Source organism: Octopus bimaculoides, chromosome 1, assembly GCF_046866305.1.
Source record: "Octopus bimaculoides isolate indiv1 chromosome 1, ASM4686630v1, whole genome shotgun sequence".
In the NCBI taxonomy this organism is placed as follows: Eukaryota; Metazoa; Mollusca; class Cephalopoda; order Octopoda; family Octopodidae; genus Octopus; species Octopus bimaculoides.
In genome coordinates, this window is record NC_142928.1 from 175,247,965 (window position 1) to 175,264,953 (window position 16,989).

Here is a 16,989-nt window from a genome sequence, read left to right on the forward strand (position 1 = left end):
GCATATTTAAGGAATTTCATTTAAGAATAAGAACAAGTAAGGCTGTGAGGCTAAGAAGCTTGTTTCCCAATCATATAGTCTAGTGTTCAGTCACACTGTGTGGCACCTTAGGCAAATGTCATCTACTATAGTCCCAGGTCAATCAAAATTTCATGAGTGAATTTGGTAGATGGAAACTGAATGAACCCTCTGTGTGTGAGTACACTTTGTCTTGACATCATGTGATGGTTGTAAACAAGCTTCTTTACAGCTCTAAGGGTTTTTAGCTCTTATTTCTAGCAATGTAGGTTCTACCCTGCACCATCAGTCACAATTAGTAACAATTGAATTTGTCCTTTTTGGTTTTATATTGCGTAAAGCTGCCCTAGTTATTTTATATGACAGGCTTCTTTCAGTTTTTGTCTACCAAATCCACTCACAAGGATTTGGTTGGCCCAGAGCTAGATTAGAAGACACTTGCCCAATGTATCATGCAGTGGAACTGAATTCAGACCAACATGGTGGGGAAGCAAATTTCTTACCACACGGCCATGCTTGAACCAGTATGCTCTAATATTATAGATGGCATTCATTAAGTAAACTCAATGGATATAATATATATATAATCATTAACAAATTCTATTAATTATTCTCATTATTGAAACTTACCTTCACAGAATCACAGGGGCGTTTATTGACAAAATAAAATTGCCGGTCAGTGCTACTTCTTCCACAGCCATGTTCACATTTTGAAATGTAACCGTCAATGCTATAAAATTAACATTATTGATTTTTAAGTCCTCGGCAATCAAAATGAATATTAGCAATACCTTACAATATGGAAAAATGGTTTTGCATTATGGTATTTAGCTCTTGAACTCATAGTTCTAAATGTTTCCTGCTGTTTTTCTTTTTTGTTTGTTATTTAACAGGTTTAGGGGCAGTGGCATGACCTTTGCAAATCCACCCATATTGGTAAGTTTTAACTGATTGATGATCAATTTGAACACCTGTTAGCAGGAAGTGAATTACAGAGGTTTTCAGTTCAGAGAAGAATAGATTGATTGGATGAGTGTTTTATGCAACATTTGAGGAATGAGATATATCAGGGACGATAAGTGGAGGAATAACAGGTAGGTTTATATGGAGATGGTATTGTGCTGAGTCAAAAGTTTTGCAATATTTTGGTAATTTGTTTGCTTAAACGACGATGATGATGATGATGATGATCCATCAAGTTACAACAAAAGCAGCCTAACATTCAAAGTAGAGGCCATCATGTTGCACTGTCTGAAGCCACTTTTCTACCAGTTCTTTGATCTCAGGTTGATACCACTTCTTTCTTTTGAAGCAAAGAAGTCCTTCACTGAAGCTTCCACCTCCTCTTGGTTAATGAAACGTCATGAGCGAAGGAAGTGAACCATGAATCCAAACAAAGAATAATCCAAGGAACATTTGTTTCTGCAATGCTAATGTGCATAAGTAGTGGTTAAGCAAGGGCCAGCTTCCAGAACCTGTTGCCAAACATGGGTATTTTGAACATAAAGTGATGCTCTACATCTGGTGGAATTATGAGGGGATAATTCTCTGAATTTGTCCTGGACAATTGAACCACCAATGCCAACCTTTACTCCAGACAACTGGAGCAGATGTATGCCAATGTGTGGCAAAAATACCTGGCATTAGTTAACAAAAAGTGAGCTCTTCATCAGCAAGACAATGCAAGACCTCATATCATTTGAGCAACATGGAATAAACTCCAGGAACTTCAGGCAATCAAACTGATGCCACACCTAGCATGTGGTCTGGACCTAGCTCCCTTGGATTATTACTTGTTCCAATCCATTTATAACTGGTTGAAGTTCTTCATTCTCAATTGAAAAAAGGTGATCACAATACAAGGACAACATTCTGCACCTTATGTATTTACATCTGTATCCAGTTGTTTGGAGCATTCATTAAAAAAAAAATGGATGTGAACTTGAAGTGTAGTGCAGATGACATTAAGCAGCACTTTGAGATAAAAAGAACAGATCCTATATGCTAAAGATCTTTCCTACAATCTGACCAGAACACAATGCAGCAAAGGATTTCTGAGTGGTAACTCAAGTTGGCTGTAAACAAGTGCATCACTATACATTTCACAAGGAAGAACCTGGAATTTATCTATTCCATCTACAACACCAATCTTAAGTCTTCTCATGAATGTGGCCAAGGCATTATCGTCAACAATGATCTGCATCAGGCAAACCACATATCTAATATTGTCAACAAGACCAAAGGTTTCTAAGCATCACTTAGTAAGATCCTTATCAACTACAACTGGCTATCTATTTAAAGCTATATATGTAACTACACTTACAGTTTGATTCTCTTGGAACTCCATCTTGTCCAGAGATACGCATCCAGATGAATACACCTTGTCAATCAATTACCAATATCTTGAACTTCTTGCTCCTCAGAGCATCAACACACTAAAGCTTTGACATCTGGCAACTGACTTGGTAGAGGCTAAGATTATCCATTTAACTTGGCCACCTTTTAAAATTTAATATCTCTACCATTTGCGTAGAAGTTTCTTAAAATCAAAAATCAGCAAGATATCCATGATTTTTTAAAACATTTTTCATGTTCAGAATTGTCAAAGTATGGAATAAACTATCTTCATCAGTTGATAGCTCTCATGACACTATATTCTTCAAAGATTCCATGCTTCCTGAAATTCACCAGTACTTTTACCAGGCCTATGAGCCCTTTACATTTTATAGCTCTTTTAAAATTCTATTTTCTGTCTGTGTACTAGGCATGCACTTTTGGTTATCATTGCTATCTTTTGTTTACTTGACTATTGCCACTTTATACCCACTCTTTATCCATTTCTGACATGCCATAGTGCATCTGAGAACTGCATACAATAAGCTCATTATCATTACTATTTTTAAAAATGAACTTGAGAGGAAATCCAAGGTCAGAACATGAAGTGACATGACTAAATATTACATGGCGTTTTATATGGCACTCAAGTGAAAATCTGTCATCACCTACCATTTATACAATGAAATAGTAATATAATTAATTCTCTTAAAATACCTGAAAAGATCACACACTTCTTCATTCAGTTTTATTCCGAACTCAGCACATACATCTTCTGAGGGTTTAGTATGAATAATTTCTGAAATTGTTTGAAGCTGTAAGATAAAGTGACATTTCATTCAGTTTTGATGCAAAACTAATGATTTATTGTTTAACATACAACAGACAAATGTTTCCAGATTATAAAAGATGTTTTTTTTTCAATGACTAGATTTATATTTCCTTTGTTAATAAGTATTTGTTAGAATTATTGAAACAAATGTGTTATATAAACATATTACTTATGTTTATCATTGTTAACTGTTAAATTATATGCTTAAAATTTTTTAGATAAGTTATTGTCACTAGTGGTCAAATGGCTTGGTAGAATCATTAGAGCAACAAAATACATTGCAGTATTTAGTTATGGCCTTCTAGGTTAAAAGCTTAAATTCCACCAAGATCAAATTTGCATTTTATCCTTCTGGACTCAACAGAACACCAGTCAAACACTGGGGTCGATTTAATCATCATCATCATCATCATTTAACGTCCGTTGTCCATACTGATATGGGTTGGACGGTTTTATTGGGCTAGCACGCGGGAAGGCTACTCCAGTCTGATAGAGTATGGTTTTCTACACCTGAATGCCCTTCCACTTCGAGAGTGTAATGGGTGTTTTTACATGCCACCAGCACGGGTGCCATTTGCATGACACCGGGGTGCGTTTATGTGCCACCGGCATGGGTGCCAAATGGGTTTTCTTCTCAAGCACGACATAATGCCAAAGGTTTTGGTCATTGCCTCCGTGAGGCCCAATACTCAAAAGGAACTCAACCACTTTGCCTCCATGGGGCCCTATAATTACCCACAAAGTTGTGCACATGTGCCAATGTTAGAAATCATTATTATGAATGGATAAATATTCAGACTGTTGACCTTTGTAAAACAACCTTGTTTCCAAAAGGTGAGTTTGATAGACCAAAAAATATTTTCCATAAGTATGAAGTGAGTATATTATAAATTTTAACTGAGCTATCCAAAACAAATAGAATAAAATATCTTAAGAAATGACATGACTTTTAGTCAGTTATATAATAGATTTTAAAATTAACGAACATCTCTCAAATGAATGATCAATTTACATGATGAGATGGTTCACCAGAAGTAGTACAGAAGTTCTGTTACTTTAGATGATAAAATTAGTATAGGAAATGTGCGTGTATATATAAAAAAGCAAACTATATGATGAGATTTATACAAAATACGATACTTCATGATAGTAAGTCTACAGTAACTAGAGAGACATGAGTTATGTACGGTAAGTCAGACTCATGAAATAAACTAGCTACAACACTTAATGAAATGGATTGAGAGATTAAATGAGTATCAAAGATATTGGCTGATGTATACAAGAAATATATACATGTTTGGACATGTAACATTAACAGATTAAATATGATATTTGAAAAAAATCACAGATGAGATAATATGGAACAGCATTGGCAAAGGAAAATTGATCAGTAAATATGACCTTTGGAAATGTGCTGTGCGTGAGAAGACCCGGCAAGCCAAGTAAAATCGTTGCCAGTGCCCCTGGACTGGCTCTTGTGGGGGTGGCACATGAGATGCACCATTTTGAGCGTGGCCGTTGCCAGTACCGCCTGACTGGCTCCCGTAGGATTTTCGAGTGAGATCGTTGCCAGTGCCCCTGGACTGGCTTGTGCGGGTGGCACATAAAAGACACCATTTCGAGCGTGGCCGTTTTCGTGCGGGTGACACGTAAAAGCACCCATTACACTCTCTGAGTGGTTGGCGTTAGGAAGGGCATCCAGCTGTAGAAACTCTGCCAAATTAGATTGGAGCCTGGTGTTGCCATCCGGTTTCACCAGTCCTCAGTCAAATCGTCCAACCCATGCTAGCATGGAAAGCGGACGTTAAACGACGACGATGATGATGATGATGATGAAATATCAAACAAACATAGATAAACATGATATTATTATGGTAATAATGAGAATTATGTTAGCAACAACAACAATGATTATAAATGGAAACAGGGCAGTTGATGATTTATCAATATTTGAGAAATTAGTAACCTAAAAATAGTCATAATAAATGGGAAATAAGAGATATTCTGTGGATATTTAAGAGGTCTGAAATTACTTATTTTCCAGCATATCAAAAAAAAAATTCATAAAGATCTAAGTTAATTGAGAGTGCAATGATAAATTTCTGCATAATATAAAATACTTTACTTTTTTACTTGTTTCAGTCATTTGACCGTGGCCATGCTGGAGCACTGCCTTTTAGTCAAGCAAATCGACCCCAGGACTTATTCTTTGTAAGCCTAGTACTTATTCTATCGGTTTCATTTTGCCAAACCGCTAAGTTACGGGGACATAAACACACCAGCATCAGTTGTCAAGCGATGGTGGGGGGGACAAACACACACACATATATATATATATATATACAACGGGCTTCTTTCAGTTTCCGTCTAACAAATCCACTCACGAGGCTTTGGTCGGCCCAAGGCTATAGTAGAAGACACTTGCCCAAGGTGCCATGCAGTGGGACTGAACCCGGAACCATGTGGTTGGTAAGCAAGCTACTTACCACACAGCCACTCCTACTTTGCCAATAATTATTAGGAAACCTCAGTCAACATCAGGCTTTTAAAAGCAAACCAAAGTCTTTCTGTTTATTAATTCATAACAATAAATGTAAAAATGATTTTCTTTCTCTAAATGTTAAATTTGATAATACATACTTGCTTTGTTCCAAAAATATTAGCGATATTTTCTTTAACTGAACACTTTCCAATTGATGATACAATTAATGATCTTGATCTGAAGAATACCAAGAAAAGAAATTTTAAAAAATGAGAAAGGAAATTCTTATCTTTCAAAAATAAAATTCACAAATTCATTCATGGTTATAATAAACAAGTTTGGTATCAACATAATTTTTATGGCTAAATCTAAAACCTACCAAGAACAAAAAAAACAAACAAACAAACAAAAAAAAAACTACATATAATTCAGTAGTAGGAAAAAAACTATATACAAATCGGTGTCAGAAAAAAATAATAAAATACTATTCCAACTACTAGTCACACCAACACACTACAAATACTAGCCTCAAGATGTACCAACTCCAACTTTTATCTCTTCTCCTGTTACAATAGTAGATTTTGCTAGAAAACTGTACTAACTAATGCAATTATCTCTCACCCTCACATCAACCATACTTTGTCTTAATCCACAAATTATTTTCTCTTTTTCAACAAGAGCTTGCTCCTTACTCATCTTATCATTGCAAACATAAACCTACAAATGTTCCAACTGAACATCTACATCAAACCCATCAGTTGCCTTCACTTTCCAAAATTCAGAACATATCTCAATTCAGAAAGCTGTTGAGAATATTACGTTCCTGTGATGGCCTTTTAGCAAAGAAGAAACTTTTATCCCATCCACACAATACCAAGAAACTGTAGATGAGCAACAATCTTTATGAACCTTTTACAATTTGAGAGGCAATGATTTTAATTATCACTCATTCCTTAACTGAAAAGTAAGACTGGAATTTCACAGTGAAGCAAATATAAAAAAGTAGGCTCATTTTCTACTGCATTGCACAGTCTATTTTTAAATAATTTTAGTTTAAATATGTGTTGTCACCTTTTTATTTATAAACAGAATTGATCACTAAGTTTAATGATTGTTCTTCCTTCCCAAAGATGTAATTTTATTTACTTAAATTCTTTTACAATGACTCTAAAAACATTACTTACCCTTTTCCAACCTGGTTATAACATGAAATCCTCACACCGACGTTAATAAGGCAGTAGGAATTCAAAACTTGAACCATTTTAAAGAATTCTTTTTTCAAGTTCCTTAAAAATTCTTTATGCCTAACAGGTAGTGTTGAAAACAAATTCTCCAATATGACAGTGCATCCTGGCTGCAGATGAAAATACATTTTTAAGATAGTAAAAAACATACTGTTCCCATTTGAAATAACTTTGAAACAGTTAAGTTAAATGCACATTCAAAGAAATTACATAAGGTTGAAGAAAAAAAATGAAAATATTTTGACTTTGAAACATAATCATTTTACTAACATTTGAATTGTGTTTACTACAATCTCTAAAATTCTACGTTTTCGAAATCATTTTTATTTATATCAATTAGTCAAAGAGCAGTAACTCTAGCCCTTAGAAGACCTATCAAGCTGACATGGTTAACATTAATGTTTGTAGGGAAAAGGGAAAACATGGGAAGAGAAGGAGCTTCAGAGGGTTTAACAAAATAAGTTAACAAAATAGTCATCAATGGCCTAACAAATATCTGTTATATGTGGGTTGAGAAAGAGATGACCACAATATTGGCACAAACCAAAGAAGAGTTCATCAGTCAAACAAATGCCTTTCTTATAGACGATGCCTAATATGCCATTAATTAAAGATTATGGACTATACCAATTACATAGAACATAAGACAGAAAATTTCGATTTTGTATTTGGTTTGCAAGATTCTTGATGTAAACTCATCCATTGAAACGACCCTCCCGAGATACAATGAAATAAGACACAAAAAGTAAGGAAATATAAAAAAAATGAATGCAGCTTACTTGTCTTGCACAAGGTGTGCATGAATTAATCTTTCCATGATGATCAAATTGGAGTTTTGTACCAACTGAAGCATTTATATGTCTGGTGATAATTGTTAGTTTACTGAGGGCACACAATGAACTCAATGCTTCTCCACGAAACCCAAATGTTTCTACTAAGGTGAGGTCAGAAATATCCTTCAGTTTAGAGGTATAATGTTTCAAAGCTGAGAAAATCCAAAAACAAGGAAAATTAATTTTAAACTTTTAAAATTCAGCATATAAGTATATTTTAAAGTTTTGTTTATCTATTTTCATTTATTTATTAGTTTTAAACACACACACACACAGTTCTATGGTAAATGTATGAGGTGGTTTTACTACACTTGTATCTGAATTATTAATACTTCCCCTGTCCCCAGTGATATTCAACTGAGAAGAATTTGATTTGTTATTAACTAAGAAAACTGAAGTGACAATGGTTGCAAACATACAAAATAAAATAACAACAGCAATATTTGAACATGAGACCCTGGAATTAGTAGTTCAACACATTACAGCCCTATTTTATGTCGATAATGACTCTACTTCAGATTTGGATATTGGTGAATTGCTGAAGTGGTATTCATTTTTTTTTCTCTTTTAAGTGGAGTAGTTTTCTGCAGGATAATCATTCAATTACAAGGTGAAAAGGTAATTTTCAGCTAAGTGAGACTAAGAGTTACTTATCAAGGGACGCAACTCCTTGTCATTGTTGAGATACATCTGTAGATAAACATTTTAACCATACAGCCACTACACATCTCTTAGTATGTACCTTGGGTTCAAGATTTTTTAATATAATTACCCCGTGCGCGTAAGCGAAAGCAAAGTATGGTAGTCGTTCGTCTTTCTGTGTTTGCAAAGTTACGGGAAAACGGTTGTGACTGAATTTTCACTAAATTTGGCAGAAATTCACTTGAGTGAGTGGCTCGAACTCAATAAATTTTGGTTTGGTCAATCAAAATGCTTTTTTTCTTTGTTATATAGGCAAAAACAATAAACAGGGGAAATAACTCTTGACGTCATTTTTGTTGAAATATGAATTCCTCTGAGATTATTAAATTAAATTTTATTTATTCCTTGTGTGCACGCAGGGTATGCATCGCCCCTCCGATGCCTTTTTTTTTTTCATTTGGCATATTTTTACTTGAGATTTTCCCTTCCCAACACAGACTAGAAGAAATGTAGTTTACCTCAAAGTCCAGGATGAGCTGTTAGAACCTTTGCCTCACTCCATCATCTGCCATTAATACAATGGTAATACAAGAAAAGAAAATGTCTTGTAAACTATTTTATGATTGGAGAAACACTGAAAATATATTTTGAAGAACAAGTCAGCTCTGCTGAGCCCAGTCTGCACTGTGTTACAGAGTATGACCAAGCTCACAAGTACAAGGCATAAGTGAAGCATAATAGTTTCACCCAGAATAGATATCAGGCCATGAACTGAAGCTATACCATTACATGGTATTTACATCCACAACACTAAACAGCATAAAATATACAATGCACCACAAAACAAAACAGCATATTATAAGATGGCATTTGGAAAGAATTTAATGCAGCAACAATATACTTACTTAAACCTTCAAAATTTTCTTCTGCCACACCACAACCATTATCAATAACTTCAATCAACTCAGAACCATATTCTTTTAATTTAATTTCTGCAAAGGTTTTTAAATACAACAAAAGTATAGCTCAAATTGACATTGATAAAAACACAGATTAGATTAAATATTAGATAAGATGTCATAGGAACTGCCAACTGTATACAATAATTTGAAGTTGTTAATTCAATCCATCAGTGATAATAATAGCTATGATCAACCTTTACTACTTTAATAAACTCAAATTAGAAGTACATTTCCAATTGAGCACATTTCCTCATGATAATTACTAAAATATGAAGTAGAAGCAGTACTTATTTTCAGTTACTGACAAGGTTGGAACCTCTGCTAATTATAATCATTAAGTTGCAAAGTTTCTAAACAATATAATAAACAGCTTTGTACAAAACATATAAAAAAAAATGTGAAGTTAAATCATGCTACAGCATTACTAAAATACCCACTTCATCTGATGCAAAAAAACCCAAAAAACATATGCTCACAAAAATAGCTTTATCAACAAAATATACTTATATTAAAGGAAGGTTTGTATGCAACAATAATAAAAAAAAAGGCCTATTTTACTTTCTTATATTGTTATCAACACAAAATACTCTGAATGGAGACAAAACTAGGTATGGCACAATCTGGCTGTGACAACTTTTTACTATCCCAAATGAAAAGCTGTTTGATAACTCAGTTCAGAACGAGGTTTGCATAATCAAGATGGATCATTTACATACTTTACATTACTAATATTTACTTCTATAGCAATAGTCTACTCAAACAATGTTGGCAAGGGTTTCACAAAAACAATTAAACATGAGATAATATTAACAAATTTCAATACAAAAAATAAAAATCAAAAAATTTCTAAAACAATGATGTTGATACATACCGACAGTTGTGGCTCCAGCATCAATACTGTTCTCAACAAGCTCTTTAACACCTGTTGCTAGGTTAACAATGACTTGACCAGAGCATATGTGATGAACTGATTTGCGATCAATTGCCTGGATAGTATCTTTCTGAAATGTTCGATTCTTCAGAAATTCTTCACTGTCATTTTGGCTGGAACTCATAGCACTGTATATATTAAAAATTATATGTTATCTAATATTCAGAGTATATAGGGATTAATCCCAGCAATAACCTTTTCAGGCTCTTCAATATTTTAAAATCATAAACAGAATGGGGAGTGGGGTTGAAAAAGATCATAAATTTTCAAAATTTTTATAGTATAAATGTGTTAATGGGGAGAAATATATTGAAAAACCTCATGATAAAGAAACGAGGAGGGTGTTCTTGGGATATGCTAGAAACATAAGCCTAATCTCCCTTAAATCACACACTTTTTCCTGTGAAAATATTTACAAATATTTAATTTTTTTTTTATATCGTAAAGGCTGCTCTCATTTTTTTTTTAAGTGTATAGTGTCAAAACAATGACCAAAATTGGTTTGGAGTCGGGGACTGAGATGGGTAAGGCAAAAAAATATCATAAATTTTCAAAACTATTTTTTCATAAAAAGATGCCCCCACATCATTTCGAAAGCCGAGATGAAAAAAAAAATTGGGAAAATCTCCGTCAAAACGGAGAAATTCCAACTTATGTGGGCTTCTTGATTTGAAAATCCTCAACCAATACCCTTGGGAAAAAAATTCATAACAAATTCCTTTATAATCGTAATCTATGCTGTTTGAAAGGTATTTGTATAAAATAAAATTTTATTAAAAGATACCAATTTTCCTGAAAATTGAGGAAAAAAAGTTGGGTTGTGTGAATTTTCCGAAACTCCTCTCTCCCACACCCTCGGAAAAATTCTTTCCAACAAATCCCTATATACTCTAAATCTACAGCATCTAAGTAGTATTTGTTGAAGGTTTCGGTAAAAAGTATCTATTTTACTGGATGTTATGAGGCAACAAAGTTGAGGATGGGGTACACATCTGCAGGAATGCAAAAAAAAAAAAAAAAAGGCAGGGGAAATCCAACATATGCGAGCGTCCTAATCCGAAACGGGGCTAATGCAGAATCGCACCTCTCCTTGAAAAAGGCATTTCTTTGAAAAATATTTTTCGGATTCCTACGTTTTAGATGTCAGAAATTACGAATATGCAAAAAAAAAAAAAAAAAAAAAATTTAATTTCATCCCCAAATTTAAAATTTTGATTTTGTTTATTGAAAAGGTTGCAAGATGCAAAAGAAATTTTAGAAAAGTAAATGAGTAAAAATTTTACCGGTGAGTGTGTTAAATTATAAGGTACTAAAAGAGAATGGTTCTCCCCAGACACAACAGAATATGCTTCAACACACGAACTCACATAAAGAATCTTGCAAACCAAACATTAATATGTTTAATAATTAATATTAAAAAGTTCTTCAAGAAGGGGCTCGAATTTCACCCCCTCCCCCAATTTAAAATGTTGAACATTTTCATCCATTTATTTATTTGTCTGTCTATCTATTTATCCCTATCCGTTTATTCATGGAATATATTTGCCAACAAAATGTGCCGGTCCTTTAGAAGACGGTGTTACTGTTGTTTTTAGCCCCATGAAGACATTCATATCTATATATCTATCTCTTTATACACATACCTATATGCTTATTGAATTAAAATTTTTGAAAACGTGGTTTCTTGCATATTCGTAATCTCCGACACCTAAAACGTAGGAATCCGGCGAAATTGCATTAGCCCCTCCGAAACTCCACCCATGCATTATATGCCAGATAAACGCTTATATCGCTAACAATAGCAAGGTGTATATATTCAATTCTCTTTGTTGGCGAAGGTAAAGAATACGGACACCCAGTGTTTAGGGATAGGGTTACGCCGAAAATGGGTGCTGTGCGTATTCTTAATTTTCACCGAATTCTGGTTTAAGCACCCCATATAAACTCTCTTACAGTAAATATAGTTACAAAAATGCAGTATTAAACAGTTAAGCTACTATAACATCTAAGGAATTGTGTATTTGATATTACAAAGAAAAAGCCCACAAAACGATTCAGTGTCACAGCTCTCATAAAAATCTCATAATGGTGATGTTGGTGGTGAGAACTAAGACACTTTAACCATGCAATAACTAGTGTTCTTAGCAAGACCTTTCTTCAAAAAAAAACCGTGGATAGGGAAAGAAGGGCAGACCGGAAGATGGACAGACAATCTCAGTAAATGGACAAGTAAATCAAAGGAAACCAAGTTCTGGTACACAGCAGTGACAAGTCATCATCTGCCGTACATTACGACGGTGCCCCGACAACAACATTACAAACTGAGGGCTCGAGCAAGTAAAATTTATGGATAAATTAGAGAAGGGAATACTTCATCTACTTGAAAAGAAAACACCTATTACACACAATACCGAGTAATAAAGAGGCGAGCCTGAAAATGACACTATTTAATCGCAAGCATTATAGGGTTTAAGGCCGAAATATTATCGTACTGAGAAAAACATTAACGTCACCACATGCCAACTACATTTCCCAAACAATCAGTTTTTAACACTTATATAAGCAAACAACGGTGAAAAGCACAAACCAGGTGTTCATACCATATAACAGAACAAACTTACATTTCCTTTGTATATTTCCTAATGGATGAATAAATAGGTGTCATAAGACTGAGAAAATAACATTAAAATATATTAGTTGTTGCACATACCTGTCACTGTTATTTTCTTCCATCTTCATCTGTCGTCACGACGCGGGAGTTTTAATACAATCATATCTTTTAGGTTTCCCAACAAACTCACTAACGAGCGCTTTAATTTCGTTGCTTTTCTTTTTCGTTTTATCAACGATGTATTCTTGCCAATATATAAAATAGTATTAAAAAATAATTAACTTATATCGAACAAAAAGTTTTAATTTACTGTAAACAATTTATAATTGTCGATGCTATGAAGAAAGATAAATACTGAACATCCTTCGAAGCGGTGTAGTTATTGCAAATTTAATTTAAAACTTACAAACTATTTTAAGACTTTTATTCAGTTTCTAATTGTTCTGAGTTGATTGTTATATATAGTAAATAGTAAATAAAGATTTTAATTCACTGAAAAAAACCAAAAAAAATCCATTAATATGTTTTATAATTAATTATACCGAGTTCCTTACAGAGATAGTTCCGAGCTGTTGGTATACGAATAAACTTGAATTGATAAACAAGAGAATTATTCTTTTTTCGCTAAGATAAAAACTAAATTATATTCTAATAAAACTATACTTTACATATTTAGTTTCAAAAGAGTTTCGTTTTGTCATAATGTGTATGAAAAATTTCCAATTTACTGCAATTTATGGGACCACTCGATATGATTATTAGTGACAATTTAGAATTGAAAGCATAAGTTGGTAGCGAATTGGATCAGAAGAGTCTTCTTTCTCTGGGTTATCATCTATATATAATCATTCAGAGTTATATAATGTATACATTAAAAAAAAAAAATCAAGGAAAATAATTATTCAAAGACATCACTTGAAAAATAATAGTTAGAGAGCTCACCTTGACTTTGTTGTCAAGTTAACAAGCACACACTACCAAGTAAACTCAAGACGAAGAGCGGTGTTGTAAGTCGACCGATCGTCAAGTTATGCCGGATTTTAGAAGGAGACAAGTAATTAGATAGATTTGCATCTATACCTATCATCGGATTTTGTTAGAGCCCCACATGGTAAAGATGTGGATGGGAAAATGTAGGTAGAGGGTGATGTGCTAGCAACCCTCTCCCTTACTGTTCTACAAAGTAAACAACAACAATAACTACGCAGAGGCAACCATGGTTGAAACAAGAACAACAACAAGCATTATTAAAAGAGAAAAAAAGCATGGTCATCCCTTATCTTAACTCCTGACTGGGTGAAAATGATCAAACTTTAAACCTCTATAACCTTTTAGAAACATTTTTCTGGAAAAAATGAAGTAACTCCAGCAATGCAGCTTGGGCAAAGTGTATTATTGTGCCAACGTCGGAGTAACCAGTGAACATCGAAAATGCCCAGAAGGAAGAAATATTATATACATAGCTTTATTCGTTTGCCCGACTTGTAGTCATAGCGAAATATTTTCGATAGTGACAAAAAGGTTGCTGTCTGCAAGTAGAAGGGGAAAGAGTAAGGAATGCACGGTGCTGACTAGAAAGGATAAAGGTGGCTCTGCTCTGATTGGCTGTATGCAAATGAGTTCATTACTGGGGTCCGGAATTCTCGTGGGAAAAAATTTCGCGTCCCGTACTAACCTTTCAGAGACAACCCAAATGTCCCGTATTTAGTCCATTTTCAAATCTTGTAATAAAAAATATTTTTACTACCTTCTTTAGGTTCTTAGTTGTAACTTTATAAGTAATTATGTTTTCTTTTTTATATTCTCTTGATGAAAATAACCTAAATGTAACGAGTAAACTAGTGTTTGAAGTTTACACAAAACTGACGTGTTTACAACTTCATACTGTCAACAAAGTGTGTTACTACTTGCCACGGTGCACTTTTTCTTCTAACTTAAAAACTAATCTATCCATCCCCAGATGCCAAAACGTAAGTGTAAATTTCGTGATGCATATTCCAGCGAATGGACATTTATCAAACAAGGTAGAAGCTGTTTTGAAGCTATAGATGGTCGAGGTGAGGCGCGGTGAAACCATCTAATAACGACTCCGTTCGGAAGGCTGGTATAATTCATATGTGCCAGTTGGAAAAGAGAGAGACATAACCGAGTAGAATGTTTGAGAAAAGATTTATTGATACGTTAACATGTGTGTCTGTGTGTGCGTCATGTATACAGAATAATAGATAGGCCGTCATGAGAACAAAGTGTATGTGTGTATAGGGATGGGTGTATGCGTGTGCGTTAAGTACATATAAGAATAACAATGAAGAAGAAAGTGAAAGAGTCTATAATGAGAAGTTAGACGAATGTTCATAGACACAAGAATGAGAAGTACCAGTTCGTGGTCAATTGTACACGGGAGTTGAAATACTTTTTTTCTTCTACTCTAAGCAAAGGCCCGAAATTTTGGGGGAGGGGGGTCGGTCGATTAGATCGACCTCAGTACGCAACTGGTACTTAATTTATCGACCCCGAAAGGATGAAAGGCAAAGTCAACCTCGGCGGAATTTGAACTCAGAACATAAAGACAGACGAAATGCCTCTAAGCATTTCGCCCGGCGTGCTAACGTTTCTTATTTCTTTACTGCCCACAAGGGGCTACAAACAGAGGGGATAAACAAGAACAGACAAACAGAACGTAGCGGCAGACGAAATACCAATTTCTTTATTGCTCACCAGGGGCTAAACATAGAACTGGACAGAACAACTGATGGGATCAGTGAATCGGTATGATTTTACACAAAATGTAACTTCTAAAAATTAAATAAAATATATTAAAAAATCGAATAAAATTAATAATACAGGGACAATACAAATGAAGCGATGATCAGGCCACGCTCCGACCCCACAAGCCCCGATCTATCGCTGGTACCTTTTTTGCTCTCTTTTTTTTTCGTCTATTCACACGGTTCCTTGCACGCACAACACTCGTGCTACATGCTTCCATCTCTTTTGGAACGTACACTCCGACAGACATTGCCTCTCCAGCCACACTTTCCTTTTCAAATAAAAAGTAAAAAATGATCGTAAATTGTGGCCAGAGATAAAGTTGCCTGTCTTGATTCCTTTTATCCTAGTCTTCCATACTGCCTCTTTCGCTATTGCTACAACCATGAGAAAACAATTCTTACTTTCGTTTGTTAAAACTCCCGGTGGGTCAATTTTTATAATTGACTCAGCCGACAGCTGTACTCTTCCTTCGCCGGACAACAGGTGTTCAGCATTAGCTTACATTTCAGATATCTCCGGACACTGAACAATAGCGTGAGGGACGGTTTCCCTGTCTCCCTCGTATCTTGGATAGGTCGGCGACTGACGCTTACCGTGTTTTGCGAGCTTATCCCAAACGGGCAAGGCACCTCTATAGCATTGCCAGGTTAAGGACTTTTGAAAGTTGTCCAACGTTCTCAACCCGAATGTACGGTGAAACAGGCTGTCCAGTTGAATAAACCCGAGACCTAGAGTCGCCCCCAGGCCATCGTCGCATTCAGACTCTACCAACCCACTATATAAAATCCGTGTGGAACACCCACCGCTGGCGTTGCCCGAGCGCCGGAATAGCAAGAGGGCCTTACGACACTCTTTATGCCATTCAATCAACCTCGGTCTACGAGAACACCAGGCTTCCTGTTCGCAAAAACTTTTGAACTCGGGGAACATTTGTCTGGCCAGCGGAGACCACACCCGTTCACTATCCAGGAGAATCCAGAGATGCCTCAATCTCAACGCATTCCTGCGCATCATTAACCAAGGCATCCCTGAACCTCCATTTAAAGGCTTTTGACAGCAGACAGAGCGTTTCACAAGTGGCGACCTGCCCTTCCACAAAAAGCGAAAGAGCTGTCTCTCCAACCTGATCAACCACGAATCCGGACAGGGCACGACGGTCAGACGGTAGGTAATGACCGATGCGATAAACACATTGGCCACCTCCGTCCTCCCTTTCCGGGATGGCCACCGCCAAGACCAGGTCTTGACTTCTCAATACCTCCGTCCAGTTCGTCTCTATCTGGAGGCCTGGTCCAAACCAAACTCCCAGCAACTTAACCGGTCCCTCC

At 35.4% G+C, this 16,989-nt stretch overlaps 1 protein-coding gene across 5 annotated transcripts in view; it reads right to left on the reverse strand.

The window, feature by feature from the left end:
- LOC106867657 (mismatch repair endonuclease PMS2) overlaps positions 1-16,989 on the reverse strand; it is a 42,616-nt gene that overhangs the window by 22,175 nt on the left and 3,452 nt on the right. The window contains exons 1-9 of one of the 5 annotated variants that reach the window (XM_089365646.1): positions 14,218-14,441; positions 12,989-13,133; positions 10,219-10,406; positions 9,291-9,377; positions 7,690-7,895; positions 6,851-7,020; positions 5,825-5,903; positions 3,070-3,167; positions 649-748 (exon numbers count right to left, since the gene is read on the reverse strand). In XM_089365646.1, the coding sequence (XP_089221772.1) occupies positions 649-748; positions 3,070-3,167; positions 5,825-5,903; positions 6,851-7,020; positions 7,690-7,895; positions 9,291-9,377; positions 10,219-10,406; positions 12,989-13,017 (957 nt within the window). In that variant the 5' untranslated portion in view covers positions 13,018-13,133; positions 14,218-14,441. Of the gene's footprint in view, positions 1-648; positions 749-3,069; positions 3,168-5,824; positions 5,904-6,850; positions 7,021-7,689; positions 7,896-9,290; positions 9,378-10,218; positions 10,407-12,988; positions 13,246-13,443; positions 13,556-13,831; positions 14,442-16,989 lie in introns of those variants that run through there. The other 4 variants (XM_014912588.3, XM_089365554.1, XM_089365697.1 and 1 more) reach the window with 4 other exon arrangements.